A 23,216-nucleotide genomic window follows, 5' to 3' on the forward strand; every position below is an offset into this window, starting at 1 on the left:
AGAATACAAAAAATAGCCCATCAAAGGAGAGAAACAACATCAAAGCCTAAACATGGATGAAACATCAGATATATTGACATATTTGCTCGCCAAAGCCCACTCTAAAACATCCTCTCTTTTTTAATTTCCAAACAACTTCCCACGGCACCTGTTTGTTGCGGAAACAATGGTGATTGCACTCCCCCCATATGTTCCAAAGGACAGGAAGTAGACTCAGCCACCAAGATGCTAACCTCTCCTTAGCGAGTGAGACACCATGCCACATCCAAAGCAAACTGAATACAGTTTGAGGCATCGCCCAGTCCCAACCAAACATCTTTAGAAAATATGACCACACATGGCTAGCAAAGGAGCAATGGATGAATAAATGGTCAATCGACTCTACCGCACTCTTGTACAAGAGTCACATGTTGGGGGGAACCATGGATCTCTTCTGGAGGTTATCAATGGTTAGAATACACTTCCTAACTACCAACCATACGAATGATGCTACCTTGGGAGGAGCAACGTAAAACCAAAAAGCATAGAACTCATGATTACCCGTGGTTGTTAGATTCCGAACCATCAAATATAAGGACTTGACCAACAATGAGCCTGAAGGAGAGCCTCTCCAAATCAAAGAATCTTTTAAGGCCAGAGAAGAATAGAATAGGTGAAGTTGTTCCAACAGTTTAGCACATTCCTTTGTCTCCTCCTCGGATACGTTCCTTCGACATGGAGGACACCAAACCCCACTCCCACCCATGTGTGAAAAGCAGCTAGCCACTGACAAATCCTTCGTAGGGGAAATAGTCGAACCAATGACGAAAAGTCCACCATTGAGGATATATCACCACACTAAACATTTTCCCAAAAATGTATCCTGTTTCCATCTCCAAGAGAGAAGGCTAAGCCCGATTTAAACATAAGAGCTACTGAAATGATGGATTTCCAGATTCCCCGAGTTCAATAATATGATGACTTCCTAATCTCCTAACCCCCCTCTTGAAAGCCATACTTGGATGCAATGACTTCCCTCCATAGCTTCCCTTCTTTAGAACCAAACCTCCAATGTCACTTCCCATGGACAACCACATTCATAGCCTCCAGCTCTAATGCATGAACATCCCTCATCCAACTGCTTGCACACACCCACTTGAGGAGGTGGAATTTGTGCATGTTTTTGGCCCCTTGTAATGCAAGGGCATTTTCACACTGGGCTCGAGTGGGGTTGTCTGTGGGTTGCAAGGGCACACTCAGGGCGGGTGACCCATGTGATTTGGGGCCCACAGGGGAGGTCTCGTGTTTGAGACTCCTTACCAGGGGTGATTAATGCGCATTTCACGCCAGGCTCGAGTGGGGTAGCCCATGAGATGCGGGGACACACTCGGGGTAGGCGGCCAATGTGATTTGGGGCCCACAAAGGAGGTTCGGTCGAGGTCCCAAACCCATTAGATGTGGGGCCTAGGCTATGACATAAAAGGATTAATTCGCCATACTCTAACAGTTCAAGCTTTTTTCAGTTCGAGCTTTTAGAGCAAGTGGTTAATTGTCCTGCATCACCTTGCCACAGGAAGTCCCTTCGCAACTTTTCTAATTGGTCTAAAACTGACTTTAGGCACTTAAACAGGGACATAAAATATATAGGGAGATTGGAAAGGGCCAATTTAATGAAAGTTATACTACCCACTAAAGATAGATGTCCACACTTCCACTTTAATAACTTCCTCTCAAATCTTTCGACCACCGTATTCCATAGTTGTTTAGGAGGTTTGCCCAAGCACAACAGTAATCCCAAGTAAGTGGGCAGGAAAGATTCGACCATGCACCCAAAAACCTCCGTATAGATGGGTGCCTCTTCTTTGGCTATATCGATACCTAACATCTCGTTTTTTCTAACAATTATGTTTAATCCTGAAACCTCTTCAAAGCACCCCAAAATCTTCCTCAAGTTGTCAACCATAGCTACATCAGCCTCAAAGATTAGTGAACTGTCATCTACAAATTGCAAATTGGATATTCTATCCCGATCATGAATGCCTCAAAAACCATATAAATGACCCACCTCCTGACCTTTGGCTAATATTCTACTCAAGGCTTTAGCTACCACAATGAACAAAAAGGAGGAGAGTGAATCCCGTTGCCTCAAACCCCATGAAGCTTGGAAGAAACCTTTTGGAGAACCATTAACTAGCACGGAAAAGCAAGCCAAAAAAACACATTCATGCATCCAACAAATCCATTTAGTCCTCAATCCCAATCTGCCCAACATATAATCTAAGAAGGCCCAATCCACATACTCGTATGCCTTTTCAATGTCCAATTTGCACACCACTCCTTACCTTCCTTGTGTCTCGAATCAATGCACTCATGGGCGAGCAAAGCGCTATCTAAAATCTGACTATCTACTATGAAGGCACCCTAATGATTCTCACCAAAAACCGAAGATACCACCAACCTGAATCTAGAAGCCAAAATCTTCACCAATTTCTTGTAGGGGCTGCCAATTATACTGATAGGAAGAAAATTTGTGAGTGCCTCTGCTCCTTTCTTTAGAATAATAGCTATAAATGAATCTCCCATCCCTTTGGACGGTCTCCCCTTATCATAAAACTCTTGGACAAATGCAATAATGTCTATCATGATTGTATACCAAAAGACTTGAAAGAAAGCCATCAGGAAGCCCAAAGCCTTATCTTTACCCAATGACTCACCAGCATTTTAGGGCCTGTTTGTTTTTCAATTTACATGGTAAATAGAGTGTAAATGGCTAGTTATTACTTTTTACACCCGTTTGAAAAAGGAAGATTTACACTATAGTTGGCCTTGAAAATCATGATGTAAAAACGTTGAAATTGGACAAAAATAGTGGTTGTAAAACTTGTGGGGCCCACCGTTATGCATGTGTTTGATCCATGCCATCCATTTGTTGCACATGCTAATTTTAGGGCATGAGCCAAAATATGAGGCAAATACAAAATTCAAGTGGACGGCCCCAAAGGAAACAGGGGGAATTGAATGCCTATCGTTGAAAGTTAAAATAAGTGTAGGGCCCATTGAGATGTGTACTTGTCATCCAACTTGTTCATAACATCACATGGATATGGATGAAGGGAAAACACAAATATCAGCTTGATCCAAAACTTTTGTGGCCTCAAAGAAGAATTGAATGGTAAGCATTCAATACCCACTGTTTCTTGCGGTGTGGTCCACTTGAGCTTTGGATCTGCCTCATTTTTGGGCTCATGCCCTAAAATGAGTGGGAAAAATGGATGGACGACGTGGATCAAACATATACATAACAGTGGGCCCCACAGATTTCGGTGGAAAAATGTCTCATTTCCTCCGCTCAAACATAAAAGCTTTCCAAATATGCTTCCTGTCACCATCAAGTCAACATCAAAAGGCTGTTGCCGACTGTAAATACAAAGGTAAATAATAATTACCTACTTACACCTTATTTACCTCGTAAATTGGAAAACAAACAGGCCCTTAATTTTATCTTCAAGAATCAGCTTTTTAAGAGACTCATATCCACGCCCAATATACGATCAAAAGGCAAATTATCCAATATAGGTCTTCTCCACCCTTTAGAAGATAGAAGCTTAGAATAGAACTGCACAATAGCCGAGCAAACTGAACCCTTTTCTTCTAATCTTTTACCATCAACTACAATACCACTTATCCGGTTGTTCCTTAACCTGTGCTAGCAATACCATGAAAAAAACTAGTGTTCTTGTCACCTTCTTGAAGCCATGTAGCCCTAGATCTCTGCTCCACGTAATCTCTTATTCGTTAAGGAGTTTAGAGAACTCCGCTGATAAAAACAATCTTCTGTTGTGGTTGTCTACATATAGGTCAGACCCTTTCTCCTTAATGTCTATATCAATTAACTCAGAAATAATGCTAACTGCCATAGCAGATCTATTGGACAAAGAACTCCTTCCAGCCATTTAACTACCCTTTGAGAAGTGTAAGTTTTTGAGATAAACAAAAAAATCAGCCATCCCTGAAACAAAGGACCGTCACCATTCACGAATCATGTCAGCAAAACCATCCACCTCCAGCCATACAAGCTCAAACCAGAAGGGCTTGGGTCCCCAAACAGATCTATGATCTGAAGCAAATCTAGGCAAGTCACGTCAAGACACCAACGGGTATCTGTCAACCCAATCAGTAGACAGCAAGAATCTTATCTAACCTGGCCATAACCGGCTGCTCCCTTCCATTGGTCCATGCAGAAAACATATTTAAGATCCAATCCATCTATTAGGTGGAAACCATTGGTCGCTGGCTAAAAATCAACCCAATCCAAATATCAAAGGCGCCAATGCATTCGAACAAAAGGCTCAGAATCCATTTGTTCAAAAAATCAGTCAATGAGTAGGCCTGTTTTTTGGTGAAGGGCAGTTACATGGGACCCATCTAATGTATGGTGGATCTCCTAGATGTAGGGCCCATGGCATGAGTGATGCAGACAAACTACCTTACACACACAAGTAGGCTTAGCAAAGGGCTAGACTTTTATGATGGTTCACCACCATTTTCGAAATCATGGTGACTTTCCCTCCTCACATGTGGCAGTCATGTAAGGCTATTCGGACCCATCTAATGTATGGTGGATCTCCTAGATGTATGGCCAATGGCATGAGTGGTGCAGACAAACTACCTTATACACACAAGTGGGCTTAACAAAGGGCTAGACTCTTATGATGGTTCACCACCATTTTGGAAATCATGGTGACTTTCCCTCCTCACATATGGCAGTCATGTAAGGCTATTCGAACCATCCTAATTATGGTTGGCATTGTGGATGAAGCATATATTTAAAAGCACACTAATCAAGTATTCTAACCATCCAATTGATAGATATCAAACAGACAAATAGAAATAAAATAGTATGTAGTTCCAATTCCAAAGGCAAAAACGGATGGTTACAATCATCTTCTCAGTGATTATTTTGGCTACACTCCATTGAAAATTGGTCAGCAATTTGAATTGCCTAGATTGTTGTACAACTATTGCATGTGTATGATTGAAGAGTCGCCCCCATTTAGTGGTAGTTGACTACTGTGGTGTCCAACCAATACAAGAGAAAGACATCGATGCTTTGGACAATGAAGGTGATACACATGCATCGAGAAATGTTCCACTTCTTTTTTTCTTTTCTTTTTTTTTTCTTTTGAAAGGTAACGAGAAACTGTACACATGATCAGAAGTAACTCAAATTAAACATTCCAAATCATAGGCCCTATTTAGATAGTTCATGAACCAAAAGTCATACCAATTAATTTTCCAACTAGATGATTGGTGGAAGGAAAAGTTGACGGTGTAAAGCAACCATTCAAAAAAAAAAAAAAAATTTGATGTAAAGCACCCAGGGTCTGAATTCATGAACACCCCTTAATCAGAGGATATAATCAAGGTATTAAAAAATGTTTGCCTAACTGCCACTACATCATGGTAACAGTGGTACCTGTTACGCAATACATGACTGGAACTCCCAATTGAAAAAGAAAGAAAAGATAAGATAGGATAAGATAAGGCCTGTAGCGGGGCTATAACAGCTGTTACAGGCCATTAACGGACTGATACGGGCCAATGCATGGCCGATACATTTTTCCTTCACAAAAAAAAAAAGGACCATTACAGTGCCGTAGCTGCCCATATTTGGCAAGCCATTGCAAAATACCATGGACATAATTGCTCAATCTATATGATTTTTACACATTGACGATAGTAGGTCCCACAATTTGTGAGTTTTAGTTTTGGTTAATGAATGCCACGTTTATAATTTATGAGCCTTGGTAGGAACTATCATACGCTCCTCCAAAGAAAACAGGTTGACCTGGTTGGACAAGCAGTTGGATTGGTTTGGACTGGACCGCCCACAAATACAAGCCGACATCAAGTCTGGATCTTAGAGTGATACTAAGAAGCAAGGATATCCTAGAGCTAGTTGGTTAAAGGTTTATCCCCTAGTAGGCAATAATCTTGGCAACAGAATGAACTCCCATGAAAATTTCTTCAAGAATGCAAATCAAACGGTAGAACTTTGGAAATGAAAGAAGAAAATTTGCCATATCAATAGTTTAAAATTTTGAACAGAAGTAAATGTGTATTCTCATTGTCATGATAAATAGAAAGTACAACAGACAACTCAATGAATTGCATAAAAAGAATGAGCCCCTATTAGGCATTAAACATCAAAAAGGAAATCCCTTGCGCAAGCCCAACTTTGAATCTTGGGCTAATCTCTTGATACTCTTCGTCTTGCTGTAAAATTCCATCAGACTCTTTGCGATGTCATTCTCATGGCATGTGATGAATGCTTTCTGGAACCGAGGCTTTGCCATCCTCATCGCTGTCACCATGGCAGGACCTTTGATCTGTGGCTGCAAACCCATTTCCTGAATCTTCCCAGCAAGGAGAAACCGTGGTCTCAATACCCCCTCCAAGTTGGCGTACAACAGGAACGGTTGATCTAGGACAATGCGGGCGGGTAGCTTCATGGTTCCCATGATATAAGTCATGTTCCTCTGAACTTTATGGATGGAAAGCGTGAGCACGTTGGGAGTGCGGGCGAACAGATGCATCACGTCATCGAATGAGAACCCAAACTTTTCAAAGTTGGCAACTTTCTCACGGATTGTCTCGAGGCGAGAGACAGCAATGAGGGAGACAACATATTTATACATCTTGGATTCCTTGGAGAGGCCAGTGGATTGAATGTAGGCAAGCTTCTCTTTGTTGAGGGATGAGCGGGGTATTATCATGGGGCGGGAATTAAGCATGAACCCCAATTCCAGTCTGTTGATGCCCATCTCTTCATAGAGGGCGACACAGGGTTTCATTCGGTTATCAACATCATAATTGAGGAGGGAGGGGTTGCGAATAATGGCCTTGCGGAGCATTTGTCGAGATTCAAACAATGTCTCAAGGAATTGAAGGCGGTGGTCGAGGCCTTTGTTAAGTCGGCAAGCTAGGAAACGGGGGCGGCAGGTTATGATCTTGATGAGGTCCGATCCGACAATTCCCAAGCTTTGTAGAATATTGAGCTTACCTTGGAGGAGGGGAAGGTTGACTCGAAGAAGGGAAGGCTGGCGAAGGAGGATTTTGGAGATCTCAATGTCATTGCAGCCGCATCTGCGGAAGATGTCGACAGTGTCTTTAGGAGCGTCATTACCTACTACTTTTTCTACTCCTGCTACTACTTCTAATGCTTTTGAGGAGAAGGTGGGGGAAGCAAGGGTGAAGGCTTTGCAAATAGAGGAGGGTATGAAAATGGAGTCGGATAGAGTAGGAACAATAAAGTGCAGAAAACGGAGAGCAGAGGCCTTTGCTATCATCTCTCTCTTCATTCCTCGGTACTAGGAAGTGTAGAGTATTTATCTCTACCCAATATACAGAGAAGAGAATGATTTGGTGCGACAAATTGAACAATGCTCACACGTGAGACGAAAGAATTTTTATTTTTTATTTTTAAAGAATTAGGTCATCTCAAACATAGAAGAATGGTGAGGATGTGAAAGATATAGAAAGAAGAAGACATGTCTGGGAGATGGATGATGGTGTTTGTATGGCTACCAACGGGCCCACCAAGCTGTCTCTTTCCACCACTTATACAAGGTTGCAGTTCTGATGGGTTGTAATGCTACTACAATAGAGCCTCAGTTATATCCCCTGTTCATAGTTTAAAAATCCAGAAAAAAAATTATCCAGCTCGTCCAAGCTGACTTCACTTAATCGAAAATGGATCAGCTCAGATGAAAACTCAAATTAGCAAGGCTCAAATCCATGTGTCAAGTCTTGGGGGAAAAAAAAAAACTCGCTTGAGTAGTCCAATCAAGTCATTACCTCTTGCTCCTCTTTCTTCTCACCTCTCTCCTCTGTCCAAAAAAAAAAAAAAATAGTGATGTAGCAGGCTTTTTCTTTTTGTTTTTTTTTTTTTGAAAGATAAAGGAACTTTTATTAAAAAGGCGCCGACCGAGATGGCGCCAAAAGCTTACAGCCCTATCAAGCACAAAGCAAGATACTATATTTCAAAAGCGCTATACAAGAAGCCCACTTGGCTACAAAGGATTTCAAACTACAGAGGACAAAACAATCATCCTACACGTGCACGCTCCACACGTACTGCTGACATAGAATATTCAGCCATTTCTCTATTGGATGTGGATTTGATGCAATCGCACCACATCCCACACATGCACACTCCACACGTGTGGACAAGAAAATGCCCAATTTCCTTGTTCCGCTTGTTCCTAATTTCATTTCTTTCATATTTCTATGTTAGGAAAATATCTCAATGCTAGGAAATAAATATTATCAGATTTTCATGTTTATGGGTTTTCTTATTTTATGGATCATGGCTAAGCAAGGAATTCTATTCTTGGATACCTTCAATCATGCTAGAGATTTTCTCAAGGAGGAAACCTTGTAAATTTATTATAAATAAGGCAATGGCCCTGTGAAATAAAACAAGTAGATATGTTCTTTGAGCAAATTCTCACGTTTCTCTACGACAGTGTGTTGGGAGAGGAGTGGTGATCTCTAATATAAGACTAGAGGATCGTTGACCTTGCTCACAGTCATTGCATCTTTTCTCGTGTGATTCAAATTTACAATCCATTACGTTGAACTTCTTTAAAATTAGTTTCTTTGATCTACTTGCATTATTTTGATATCAGAGCAAGTTTTGCTCTTAGGAGATTCTTTTCTTTTACTTTTCTCTTCTCTTCCAATCTTCTTTCCACAAATATTATCCTAATGTTCAAACCAAACCTACTCACATTTCCCAAAACCAGCCAATTATTTTAGCCCAACCACAAACCATATACAGCCTCCATCTCACCTAAATCACCACACCCTATTTCTATCCTAAATAGTACAAAGCCTTGCCCGTTGTTCAACCAGTAAACAGCCCATAATTTATCATACACCCAAACTTCCCAAAATATTCCCATTCCCTATATCCCAAAACAAAAACCCCACCTAAAACCATTCTCACATATTTTGTGTAGATCTGCTATCGTTCATATGAGCACCAAAAGAGGAACAACTTACAATTGTGGGATGCCTACTGAAGCTCTAGATGGGATTGTATGAACCTTACAACAAGTAGTTGACTTGATCACAAAACGGTTAAATGATCTGGAGGCTCACTTCACAACCAGAGCAGATACTCTGGAAGAATGGGTTTTTGTTCTTGAAGAAGCATGAAAGGAAATCAATCTGAACCATCAAACATTTATGGATTGCCTTGATGGAGACTTGGAATCAAGGTATCCCATATCGGTATCGGTTGGCGTAACAATGCCCTCCGATACCGATACCGATACGGATACGGAGGTGTAACGGCGAAATGGGGGCGTAACAGCCCGTAACGGTGCATTTTTTTTATTTTTTTTGCCAAAAAAATATGAAAAAATATGGATTAAATCCGGAATATTCTAAGCATTCCAAATATGCATTCATTTATAAATTGGAACATGTTTATGGTGGTGTAACAGTCCACTCTTTGGTGAGAAGTTGTATCAGACTGTCTGATGAATTTATGAACCAGATAACCTAAATTTGACTACAAAATTCATATATTTAATTTTCTAAATATCTAATTTATATACTTAACAATTTGATACCATTTCTCCCAATAGTTCTTTAAAAAAATGAAATTAAATTCAGATAGATGGCGTTGCCAATTTGGGGCTGACTTGGAGGACCAATCCATGCCCCAAATCAGCCTCAAATTCATACAATTTATTGGCATTATCCCACTTATGAATTGATGGACATTTATTGGATAGTGAATCATGAAAAAAATCAAAAGGCCCTATTTTAAAAAATAAGCGTCCACAAATTAACAATTAAAACTATTCAAACAATTTGATTTTGGCATTGTGAGTTAGCAACTACAGTCCATAATTTAATTGGTAAATTTTAAGTTAATACGTCTCGTGTACAAGTTTTTTAAGGGCCCGAATTAGGCAGGACTCGGATTGTGAAGTGTAGTACACCAGTGTCAAAGTTTTTTGGGCCCCACCCATGATGAATGTGTTATATCCACATTGTCCATCCATTTTGCCAAATAATTTTAGGGCATGAGCCCAAAAAGGAGGCAGACCCAAAGTTCAGGTGGACCGCACCATAAGAAACAACAATAATTAAACGTCCACCATTAAAAATTTATTGGGGGCTACAAAAGTTTTAGATCAAGCTGACATGTGTGTTTTCCCTTCATCCACGTTAGTGTGACCCAATTAACAGGTTAGATGGAAAATAAACATTACAGTACACCCTAAGAAATTTTTAATGGTGAGCATTCTATAACCACTGTTTCCTATGGCGTGGTCCACCTGAGATTTGGATCTTACTAATTTTTTGGATCATGACCTAAAATGATGTGGCAAAATGGACGGACGACATGGATAAAATACATACATCATGATGGGGCCCACGCGGCACATGGACCTTTTATTAACTCGTGCGAAAAAAGCGTGCTACGTAACTCGTACGCAGTCCGATTTCTTTTTCCGATACCAAATGAAAAAGGAGAGAGAGGGGGGGGGGGGGGGGGGGAAGATTAAGAAAAAGGCCCGCGGCAGGGCCGCAGCCGCAGCAATCCAAGAAGAAGAAGAAGAGGAAATAGAAGAAGAAGAAGAAGGAGAAGGAGGAGAAGAAGAAACAAAGAAAAAAAGATATGCTTTTTTTTCCTTTTTTTTTCTTTTTTTCTTTTTTTCCTATTTTCTTTAGGCCCGTAACAGCCGTTACGGTCACAGAATTGGGGGGTGCCCGTTTCGAACTCGTATTGTGTAACGGTGTCGGCCGTTACCGTTACGTATCGGCCAATACGGCTGTATCGTAACGGATATGGGACACCCTGCTTGGAATCTAGAAATGTTGACACAAGGCATCCTGCTCAAAATGGTGATTTCCACAAGGAGTATGAACCAAACTATGGGACTCAACAACATCAATATGCGTAGTCAAAAATAAGACAAGACCATCCCAATTATCCTGAAGGAGGCCAGAATGTTTGCATTGTAGATCCCGCCAAGCACGTCGAGATCGAGATTCTGGATTACTATAGTAATCTGGATCCCAATGTGTTCAATGGAGCGGTTGAACAAAATGGAGGCTCATTTCACAACCAAAGTGTATACTCTGGAAGAGTGGGCTTTTGTTATTGAAGAAGCAAGAAAGGAAATCAATCTAAACCATCAAACATTTATGGATTGCCTTGAGGAGACTTGGAATATGGAAATGTTGACCCAAGGTATCCTGCTCAAAATGGTGATTTCCACAAGGAGTATGAACCAAACTATATATCATAATTATCCTGAAGGAGGCTAGAATATTTGCACTGAAGATCCCGCCAAGCACATTAAGATCGAGATTCTAGATTACGATAGTAATATGGATCCTAATGTCTTCAATGGAGTGATATTTCCACTGATACGAAATGGAAGAAGCCATCAAGTTGCGTTTGTTGTCCTAAAACTTAAGGGCAAGGCCCAACACTGGTAGTACGCTATCGAAGAAGACTTGCAATGATGTGGCTTTCCTCCCGTAAGCAGTGGAAGGAAATGAAGGCAACATTGAAGTCAAGTTTTATACTGCTGGATTATGAGACGACTTCCTTCTGGGTGCTCTTCACACTACAACAAAGACAATTGACTGTGGAGGAATACACACAAAGTTATTATGAATTGATGATTCGTTGTTGCCTAATGGAGACGAGAAAACAACAAGTAACGCATTATTGCAATGGACTACGGTTCGATATTTAAAGAAAATTGGTGACCGTTCAGCTCAAAAAGTGTGGACAAAGTGTACCAATTGGCCTGAAAAGTGCAAAAGCAGAAGTCAGAGACAAGACGTAATAGCCCTCAAGCCAAGAGTCGTACATCCACTCACCCCACTGCTAGTAGCTCCATAGCATGGATTCATCCTAGGGATGAATGGAAGATGAATTGTATGGTGACCAATCATGCCTTTCGGCTTGACAAATGCACCTAGTATGTTCATGTGAGTGATGATGCAAATTCCATGTCCATTTATAAGCAAGCTCGTCATCGTGTACTTCGATAATATCCTCATCTATAGTCATTCACAAGAAGATCATGTAATCCATCTTTATTACATGATGAGAATATTACACCGAGAAACTCTAGATCAATTTGAAGAAGCATATTGTGTACCTTCATGAGTTTCAATGTGATCTTTCTAGGATTCATTGTTTCAGCAAAAGACATGAGGGTTGATCCTAAAAAGATAAAAGGCTATTCTCGAGTAGCCTATTCCCGCAAATATTCATGAGGTTCACAGTTTTCACGAGCTAGCGATGTTTTATCAAAGGTTTATCCAAAACTTTAGTTCCGTCATGGAGCCCATTACTGAATGTATGAAGGATGTTCCCATTTAAACAGACCAAAGTAGCAACCAGTGCTTTAAATAGCAGTGGCATATGGTGTAGTGTTCGGCCCTATGTAGCGTGTAGTGTAATTAGTGTAGCGTGTAGCGTAAGCTACGAAATACTTCTATTTTTAAAATTTTAAATTAGGAACAATGTGATAAATAGTAAGAAAAAACATATATGTGTGTGTGTGTGCCTAAAAGATTATTCATTTTTTCAAGTATAAGCATGTTCAAACAAGTTGTTAATTATAATTTATCAAAAGCCAATCCACATATATAGACCATATTTTAAATCGTTATCACATCAACAACTTTCAAACCAAACCACTTTAATTAATAATGTATTATTGAAACCACAAGTCACAAGTATGAAAAGAAATTAAAATCTCACAGGTTCAGAGTATTAAATATAAAATACAAAATACAAATATCATTTAATAAAAAAGAGTAAAGTGTACACTAAATACACACTACATACACTAGGCGTGCGCTGTCACACTACACACACTACAACCGTTGTAGCATACGCTACATGGAATTAACACTTTTTTATTACTCTAGGTAGCGTCGTAGCTACGCTGCGCTACGGGCGCTATTCAAAGCACTAGTGGCTGCAAAAGCATTTCAAGAAATCAAGTGAAAAATGACGGGAACTCCATTTCTCAGGATTCCTAATTTTGAGAAGGTATCCGAGGTTGCTTTTGGTGCATCTCATATAGGCATAAGAGGCATCCTCAGTCGGGAAGGACATCCAAAGGCCTTCTTCACTGAAAATTTCAACGAGGCATGAAAGAAGTATTCTACATGCGATGTAGAATTTTACACTGTCAAACAAACTTTGAAACATTGGCGTCATTACCATTCATCGGGAGCTTCTACTCTATTCTGATCACGAAGCATTGCATTATTTGAATTCTTTTAAGAAATTGAGCGCAAGGCACATTAACTGGAGTGCTTATGATATAGGACAATTAACCACTTGCTCTAAAAGCTCGAACTGTTAGAGTATAGCGAATTAATCTCTTTATCACATTGCCCAGGCCCCACGTCTCATGGGTTAGGCTCTCTGTCGAACCCCCCTCGTGGGCCCCAAATCACATGGGTACCGCCTCACACGAGCCACCCGAATCACACGGGTGGGGCCCGCATCTCACAAGCCACCTGCCTCACACAGGTCGCCCACCCCGAGTGTGCCCCTACATCTCACAGGCCACCCCACTCGAGCCCGGTGTGAAAATGCCCCCGCATTAATCACCCCCGGTGAGGAGTCTCGAACACGAGACCTCCCGCTCTGATACCAATTTGATATAGGACAATTAAACACTTGCTCTAAAAGCTCGAACTGTTAGAGTATGGCGAATTAATAATCCCTTTATCTCATTGCCCAGGCCCCACGTCTCATGGGTTAGGCTCTCTCTCGAACCCCCCTCGTGGGCCCCAAATCACATGGGTACCGCCTCATTCGAGCCACCCGAGTCACACGGGTGGGGCCCGCATCTCATGAGCCACCTGCGTCACACAAGCCGCCTACCCTGAGTGTGTCCCTGCATCTCACAGGCCACCCCACTCGAGCCCAATGTGAAAATGCCCCCGCATTAGCTTATATTCAAGAGTTCACAGTCAACCACAATGAGTCAGCGTAGAATATAAGGCAATAGATGCCCTCAATCAAAAATTGCATCTATCGTCTACCCTTCAATCTTCTTTGTTTTCAATCTTCTTTGTTGGGTCCGAGGAACATAAAAGAGACTATGCAACGGTTGATGAATTTGGGAAGGTATTTTCAACACTCTATCGGCTTAAGCACCACGATACAGCTTGCACAATGGGTATTTATTCTATGATATGAGGTTGTATCTTCCTAAAAGCTCCTTGGGAGAGCATTTGATACGAGAGCTTCATTTAGGTGCCTTAGTGGTCACTCTAGAATCAACGAAACAATAGCCCTCGCTGAGGATCGTTTCTATTGGCTGAGTTTGAAGAAGAATGTAAGAATCATCGTTTGATGGTGTCGAGTATGTAACTCTTCAAAAAGTGTTGAGTTTGTCAACCAAAGTAGCAAGCACAATACTTATCTCTATACTCCACTGTCGGTGTTAGATGCTCCACGGGAAGACATTAGCATAAATCAAGATTACCTAAGACTTGATGTGACTATGACTCTATTTACGTGGTAGTTGACGGGTTTTCTAACATGGCCCATTTTATCCCTTATAAGAAAACACTAGATGCCCTATACATCGCTAATGTTTTCTTTCAAAGAGGTTGTTCGTGTACATGGTATTCCAAAGACAATTATATATAATCATGACATTCAGTTTTTATTAGAAGCAACAACATTTTATTAAAAACGGACAAAGAATACAACCCTCGCCTAGAGTTGCCTAGCGAAGCCGTAACATGAACCTATTAGTGCACTGATTTGTGCACCTATTTTGCCAATCATGTGAATCTGCATGTCATGCAGTCAATTGAGCTCTTGGAAGCTGAAAAGCAAAGACACAAGAGAACATGGAGCACCAAGGAGTGAAGAACAGGTAAATGAGGTATCTTAGTGACCCTAACCTTAGACCCTAAACAACCAAACCTTTAAGTGATCATAACCTTAATAGGTAAACCTTATTTGACCATTCATAGCCTTAGGAACCTTAATTGGAACATGATGAATAAGGCTAGAATAGGTTCGAAGCTGCTGTGAAAACATACTGCCCAAAACAACAGTTTTCGTGTGGTTCTCAATCCCATCGAGCAGTCCTCCAGGGATCTTTGATGGCATCAAAGACCACTCAATGGCATCAAGTAATCATCTAAGATCTATCATGCAAGTTGTGCATTTTATTTGAGTTTCTTGATGGCATCAAGGTCTCATTCCATGGAATCGAAGACTACTTAATGGCATCGGGTAAAAGTGTGTAAATTGTCTAGCAATATTTCAGCTGGAAATTTGAGTTTCTCGATGCCATTGATAGAGCCGTTTTCTACTCTTTTTTTACTGTTGGAGCTCGAACTTTTTAGAAAGGACATTTAGTTCTTCCTTGAGATTATCACTCCAATGAGGATTCCAACCTCCACCTTGAAGATATACTTGAACTTCACCATTTTCTAGAGATTAGACCCAACCCTATTGGCAAATCTTTAGTCTAAATCCTCTAGAAGACCCATCTAGGTGAATCTCATAGGATTTCAACTATTCCATCAGTTGTAAAAGATTTGACCAACCTCCCATCATATTAGTCACCTCAATAAAGCATCGCATGCAAGGTGTTTGATCTTGGATCTAAAGCACTATCAAGCATCGGCATCAATGATCGAGGGAGCAAAAGGGGAGCAGATTCAAGCACGGGAGAGCATTGAAAAAGCAACCCAAGAAGACGCATCAAATGGGCTCAATCCGAAAAGTGAGTTGTTAATTAATAGGTCCATATTATCTTTCCTTGTGTAGGATTAAGGGAAAGAGTTTGTGACCCAAAGTCAAATAAGTTCTTGTGTAGGGCCGAATTCACCAGACACAAGTGCGTATATGTTAGTCTCCGTGAGAGCCTCCGACGGGAGTAAACGTAAGTCATGATTAAGACCGAGTTTGTTGGTTAGCTGATAGAAAACCAAGTCTCCGAGAGAGCCTCTGGCGAGAGTGTACATTAGGTCCTTATGTAGGGTTGTAAAGGTTAGAGGTGAACCTGTTGAAAAACATCTGATAGTGAATATCAGTATACTCAAGGAGAGCGCGTCCACCGAGAGTGGAGTAGGAAAACTGAACTACTATACATGCTTGTGTTTGCGATTGTGAATTGCATACATTTCTATTAATGCTTATGTGCATGATTAGTTGAATCATATGAATGCTTAAATTAGATTGTATGCTAGACACTTAACTTGTAATGTACACACAAGCTCACTATCGATTATAGATTAGTTGCTTCATTGGCATATCTATTGCAGTCTATGTGATCGGACCCACTTTGGCTTGGAAGTCTTAGGGCCTGTTTGATTTTCCGGCTCAAGTGTAATTACCATGTAAATGGGTAATAATTATTTACCTAGGTAATTTCCACATCATTTCCAATGAAGATATGACAACTTACCTTTTCAACACTTAAATCGAGAAATTTACAACATCAATGTGGGGCCCATTGTGATGTATGTTACTTATCCACATCGCTCATTTGTTATGCCAGCCAAATTTATTGCATGAGAAAAAAAAATGACACAGATCCAAAGGTCAAGTGGACCACACCACAAGAAACAACGGGAATCGAATGCCTACCATTAAAAACTTCTTGGGGCCCTTAAAAGTTTTGGATCAAACTGATATTTGTGTTTTCCCCTTATCCACCCCTGTGTGACCCTATGAATGGGTTACATGATGAAAAAACGTCAATGTGGGCGCAGAGAAGAAAATAACTTTCAATGGTGGACGAACTAAGGCCACTATTTCCTTTCGTGTGGGCCATTTAAGTGTTGGATCTGCCTCATTTTTTGGTTAATGCTCCAAAATGTTCTAATAAAATAGATGGACGGTGTGGATATATCATATACATTACGGTGGGGTCCACATATTTAAGTCAACACTTATTGTTTCGATTTTCGAAGTGGAATTACTCTCATATTTTCAAACAACATGAAAAAGTAATAATTACTTGTTTACCGTGATTTACATGCATCATGGAAAATCAAACAGGCCCTTAGTGTTAATTGCCTTCTTAATTTAATTTGGTATATTAGTTTAAGTTAAGCAATTGTGTTTTTAATTGGCATAAATTTTAATTAGTCATATCCATCCTCCCTTTAGGACTTAGCCATAATTTTCTAGGTTCATTAAGCTTCTGCATGCCGTAGTAAACAATCCACGCAATTTCATAACAGCCCAATTCAATACAACTCTTGACTTTATAGTTTGGGAGTTACTTTTGGAAAATATTATAGTCTAAGATGGAAACTAAATTGAAGTTCTCAAGTGCTTATCATCCACAAACAGATGGACAGACTAAGGCCGTCAACCTTCAGTCTTGAGAATTTGCTTTAATGTTTGGTTGGTAACCACATTAGTTCATGGGACATCGTGTGATCACAACATGAGTTTGCCTATAACAACTGTATGAATAGTTCTAAATATAGATATCGGTGGACGTAGCGGCCCATCCAAAAAACCGATAAGATAAGCATCACGTGTCAATATCGACCACATATCAGACAGTATTTTTTTAGTTCGAGTACCCATAGGTGGTGAAATTCCACCGGTGTAAGTGTGTGGGGGTGTGTGTGCGTGTGTAAAAAAAATTTAAAAAAAAAAATTAAAAAAGACAGTATTTTTTTAGCAAAAAAGAAAAAGAAAAAATATTAAAACATAGGAAATGAAATATCCAAGAATCTATTATTTTCCTATGTTTTGAACATGTATTCAATGGTTTATCAAACCAATCTTGGGTAAGAATGTTGTCTGACGGGATGACCTACTGTAAGTTGTGATGTTGGATCTCTTTGGTATAAATTGTTGATGCATGTCATAAATTAATATTTTTGACGTATGTCATTCATTATATGATATGATATGATATGATATTACAAATTTATCCCCCAAATTGATTTTTGAAATAAATAAATAAATGGTCGAAAATGCCTTTTTAAAAAAAACAAAATTACAGCTCACGAATGGAAGATTTATCTTCAAACAATACATATCTATGTTCAAAAAAAAAACAAAAAATGACTGTTCATTTCCCCAAATCAATTTTTGAAATAAAAAATAAAAAATAAAAGAACATGGAAATTGCCAAGAAGGGCAAAAATACTTTAAAAATAAAATTATAGCATATAAAATGTAGATCTATGTTCAAAGAGTTTAGATGTATGTACCAAATATATCATTCACCCAAAGAAATTTGACAAAAAAGGAAATAAGAAAAAATTCAAAAAATGCCTAAAATGTGGGAAAAAGGCATGAAATGCAAAATTAATTACAATCCAGCAACAAATGGTAGATCTACATATATATATACCTAGATCTATCATTCAATTCATTTCTCTAATTTATTTTGGAAAAAAAAAAAATTTTAATTAGAAAATGCCCAAAAAAATGGCCCGAAAATACAAAAAAAAAGAATGTTGTAAAAAATTTATTAAAGCAATGCATGTGTGAAATCTATATATCTATAGTAGTAACATTATCTTCATGCATCACTACAACAATGAGTTGAAAAAAGATTTTTTTTAATGAAATTTTCAAAAATTTACCAATGTAAATTGAAAAAATAATAAATAATAAATGCAAATATCGCCATATCAAACACAAATCAAGCATGATTTGATCGATTGGGGGTAATCATATTGATTTGACATGATTACAGCCACAATAAACAAAAAAAAAAGGTTTTTTTTTACTAATTTTTTGTTTTCCACAATTGGGCACCCAGCGTTGGTCCTTCAATTTGAGTCTAAAAAACTTGATTCAATCTTTGAAACATGTGTATATATGGAGGAAATAAGCATAAAACAATCTTTGAGCTAACGAAATTCAAAACAAGAAGGAAAAAGGGGGGGAAAGGTGAAAAATTGCAGCCGGTTGTGGCTTTTTATGCACATATCAGTCTGACCAACATGTACGACGTGTTGGCGCCATTACAGGTTGTATTGGCCGATACGGCATAGTTTTTTTAAGATGGACCAAAATGGATCGGTATCGCATATTGTACCGTGCTAATCTGAATACGATACGACCATATCATCGATATTTAAATCCATGGTTCTGTGAACCACACTACCGGACTCTCTGCTTTCAAAATTGTGACTAGTATGCAGCCTCAACAATTGATCGATTTAGTCCCACGTCTTATTGCAACTCGATTGAACTAGGATGCCGAAGGTTTTGCATAGTATATTAAGGAGATATATGAGGAAGTAACCAAACTTAGTATTTGGTAATGAAAATTACAAGGAGCATGCAAATGTTTGATGACGTTTTGCACAATTTAAAGAATGGGATAGGGTTGTGGAGCAACTCAAACCTGGGAGGTTTTCACCAAGTTCTCACACCAAGCCCCACTCCAACAAGGCAAATCCTTATTGTATTTTGAAGAAGCTAGGTGATAATGCATACGTGATCAAGCTTCCACCCAAGATGAAGATTAGCCACATTTTCAATGTGGAAGACCTTATAGTTTATCTTGGACATCATGAAAATGAGAGCATGGAAGAACGAGCTATCCAAATACCACAGATACCATGCCAAGTCGAAGAAATCATCAAAGATGAGTCAATGATCAGATAGTTTCCACACACCAATGAGGGTGTCAAAAGTTTATTGTCAAGTGGAAAGGCCAACCGAGATCCTACATCACGTAAATCTCATCAGACAATTTCAAGCACATTAACCAAAGCTCTATAAGGAGTACATGCCATTAACTCAATGGAGCTGAGTTTTTCCAAGCCAAGAGGAATTGATGCAATCGCTCCACATCCCACACGGCCACACCTGCACGCTCCACTTGTGTGCACAAGAAAAGACCCGATATCCTTTTTTAGTTTATTCCTAATTTCCTTTCATTCATATTTCTATATTAGGAAAATATCTCTATGCTAGGAAATAAGTATTATTAAATTTTCATGTTTGAAGGTTTTCTTATTTTGGAGATCTTGGCTAAAGAGGACATGCCATTAACTCAATGGAGCTGAGTTTTTCGAAGCCAAGAGGAATTGATGGAATCGCTCCACATCCACACCTCCATGCTCCACTTGTGTGCACAAGAAAAGACCCTATTTCCTTTTTTAGCTTATTCCTAATTTCCTTTCTTTCATATTTCTATATTAGGAAAATATCTCCATGCTAGCAAATAAGTATTATTAAACTTTGCATGTTTGAATGTTTTCTTATATTTGGAGATCTTGACCAACAAAGAATTTTATTTCTTTGAGCAAGTTCTCTTGTTTCTATACATGCGTGTGCGTGTGCATGTGGGGTTCTAGTTTTCCCAATCTAGGAGATTCATGGTGCATGGGCCATATATAGTGGAGCCCAAAGTATCATTGAATCATGACCATCAAAGGGTAGTCAATCCAAGATTGACTGTCCATAACACTATTGCCAAGCCTTTGATGCAAAACCACACTGGCCGTATGATCATAACAATCTGATCAATAGCACAAAAATGGACGATAAAGATTGAACAAAGACAAGGGAAGGTCCACTCATCATGATGGAACATCTGTTCAATAGGCTTGCCTAGGATTGTTATAGTTCTGCAGAAGCACTTGATTAGATGATGACACTAACCATCTGATCTACAGCTTGTAGAAAGATATGACTACAATGAAATGATCAGCATTCAAAGGATTCTGATCAACCGATCAGTGTTAGTTTTCATCAGGGCTTACCATTAGTGGTGGGGATGAATGGATGGTCTAGATTGATAATTGGGTGTCTCACATGTCCTTAACAGCCCACTTTTTGGTGGGAGCAGATTAGGTACAGCCCCAGCCTCACCCACAACAATGCGGCCCTTACCATGGGGCACACCTTGATGTGTGTGTGTTCTATATCCACGCCGTCCATCCATTTTGCCAAATCATTTTAGGGCATGAGCCCAAAACTAAAATGAAGCAGGTTCCATTCTCAGGTGGACCATAGCATGGGAAACAGTGGTGATTGACTATTAATGGGCCACAAAAGCTGTGGATAGAGCCTATATCTGTTTTTTCCCTTCATCCAGGTTTATGTGAACTTATCAATAGGTTGGTTGGCAAATAAACAATATTACAGTGGGCCCTAGGAAGTTTTTAATGGTGAGGCATTCAATCACCACTGTTTCCAGATAAAATGGGCCACATGAGATTTGGATCTTCTTCATTTTTGGACTCATGCCCTAAAATAACCTGATAAAACGGATGGATGGCGTGGATATAGAATACATACATCAAGGTGGGCCCCACAGGACCGCACCTAATCCGCTCCCCTTTTTGTTGATCCGGACAGTTGATCTGACAGGCCCGATTGTGGATCGATCGTGCCCCGAAAAATCTCTTCAGTGGGAAATTTTGTAGCATTACCCACTGTGGGGCCGACGAAATGGACGGCTTCGAACTGCCTCGTGGGCCCACAAATCAAAACCCCATATGCGGGGAGAGGAGAGAAGAGCAAAGGAAATAAATATAAATAAATAAACGTAAATAAATATAAATAAATAAAAAGTTATTTATACCTTTCCTTCTTCTTCTTCTTCTTCTTCGCCGAGAGAGAGGAGAGAGAGAGAGAGAGCGGTGGAGGAGTCGGGGTTAGGTTATTTCGAACTAAAACTTTTAATACTCCGGCTGAGTGTGATGTATGATACGCAGGCACTTAAAATTGATTAGAAATTGGATTCTTCGTATCGACTAATTTAAATTAACATTTTCAAATTATTCTTCCAACTTTATATGTATCTTGAACCAAAAAATTGTGCCGATTTGATTGTGCGAATATCGGATTGGTGGATATAATTGGACGGTTGAGAATGAACATATCCAATGGTCCTATTTCAACAGACGTCTCAGCAAATCAGGGATTTGGATTGTTAAACCATTTTCATTTCAGGGCTGTAGTTTCTTGATGTTGGGTTCAACGATTTGTACCGTTTAAATTAAGTGCATGTGTATCAACTGCGCAAAATATCAAATAACTCGTCTGGAAAGAGGGGGTGGATGAGTGGCCCACCTTAATTTATATGCTGTTTATCCACTCCATCCATCGGTTTTTCCAGCTCATTTTAGGGCATAATTCCAAATTTGAAACAGATCCAAATCTCATGTGGACCACACCACGGGAAACAGTAGTAACTTAGTATTAAAGACTTCTTGTGGGCCACAGACGTTTTGGATTCATTTGATATTTGTTTTTTCCATTCATCCCGTTATCAACATGTAAATAAAGATTACGGTGGGCCCAGGAAGTTTCTAATGGTGCTGAATTCCATAACCACTGTTTCATATGGTGTGGTTCACCTGAGATTTGGGAACGTGCCTTAAAATGATCATTAAAAACCGAATGGACGGCGTGGACATACAACGCATACTTCAAGGTGGAATTGCTCACCTAGTAATGGAAGTGGATACACCCATATTCATAGCTCAACTGATAGACTAAGTGGAGATGACTCGTTTCAACACTTGAGGTACTCGTTTCAACACTTGAGGTATTGGCATCCACCCGTTGTGGGGTGGCTAACATGGAGTGTGTGTACTGACATGGGTGTATACTAACAAGCTAACCCAAAAAAAAAAAAAAAAGTAATGGAAGTGGATTGACTGGGGTACCACATACGACTGACCTGAATGGTGTATCGATGTCACCAAGTTACATGGGTCCCATCTTGAGGTATGTGCTGTATCACAACTGTCCTTCCATTACAATGTGATACATAGCTCAAGTGGTAGACGGAGTGAAAGATACCTCGTTTCAACACCCAAGACTTGGTACCGACTGCCTAGTGGGGGTGGCTAACAGTGAAGTGTGAACTGAAAGTGGGTGTACTAACAAGCCAAGGAGAGGAAAAAAAAAAACCATCCTTCCATTTAGCTAACTCCTAATAAAGCTTTGAGCCAAAACATAAGACATATCAAGGGATCAAGTGGACCACACTGCAGAAAGCAGTGGGGGATTGAACGTCTACTGTTGAAACCCCTGGGGGTCACAAAAGTTTTGGATAATATGATATTTAATAAATAAATAAAAAATTAGTTTTCCTCTTTCTCCATGTGTGTGGCCTCATGAGCAAATTTGATGGAAAATAAACGTTATGATAGGTTCTGCTTATGTTTTAGTAATAAGAATCATTGTCTCCACTCTTACTTTT

At 39.6% G+C, this 23,216-nt stretch overlaps 2 protein-coding genes across 5 annotated transcripts in view; both read right to left on the bottom strand.

Annotated features, from left to right (window-relative positions):
* The window catches only part of LOC131239581 (2-methoxy-6-polyprenyl-1,4-benzoquinol methylase, mitochondrial), a 50,100-nt gene extending 28,421 nt beyond the window's left edge, over positions 1-21,679 (bottom strand). Inside the window, exon 1 of one of the 4 annotated variants that reach the window (XM_058237353.1) lies at positions 21,588-21,679. The gene's annotated coding sequence lies outside the window, so the exon portion shown is untranslated. Of the gene's footprint in view, positions 1-7,807; positions 7,875-21,587 lie in introns of those variants that run through there. The other 3 variants (XM_058237350.1, XM_058237352.1, XM_058237354.1) reach the window with 3 other exon arrangements.
* LOC131239580 (transcription termination factor MTERF9, chloroplastic) lies at positions 6,042-7,874 on the bottom strand. Its single transcript, XM_058237349.1, has 2 exons — positions 7,837-7,874; positions 6,042-7,662 (listed from the first exon to the last, which is right to left on the bottom strand). The coding sequence occupies exon 2, from the start codon at positions 7,338-7,340 to the stop codon at positions 6,186-6,188; it is 1,155 nt and encodes a 384-aa protein (XP_058093332.1). The 5' UTR covers positions 7,341-7,662; positions 7,837-7,874; the 3' UTR covers positions 6,042-6,185.
* Positions 21,680-23,216: the final 1,537 nt, after the last annotated feature.

The sequence above is a fragment of the Magnolia sinica genome, chromosome 3 (genome assembly GCF_029962835.1).
Source record: "Magnolia sinica isolate HGM2019 chromosome 3, MsV1, whole genome shotgun sequence".
NCBI classification, from domain to species: domain Eukaryota; kingdom Viridiplantae; phylum Streptophyta; class Magnoliopsida; order Magnoliales; family Magnoliaceae; genus Magnolia; species Magnolia sinica.

Coding starts and splice junctions, on each gene's coding strand:
- LOC131239580 (XM_058237349.1), bottom strand. CDS start 7,340: ATGAAGAGAGAGATGATAGCAAAGGCCTCTGCTCTCCGTTTTCTGCAC.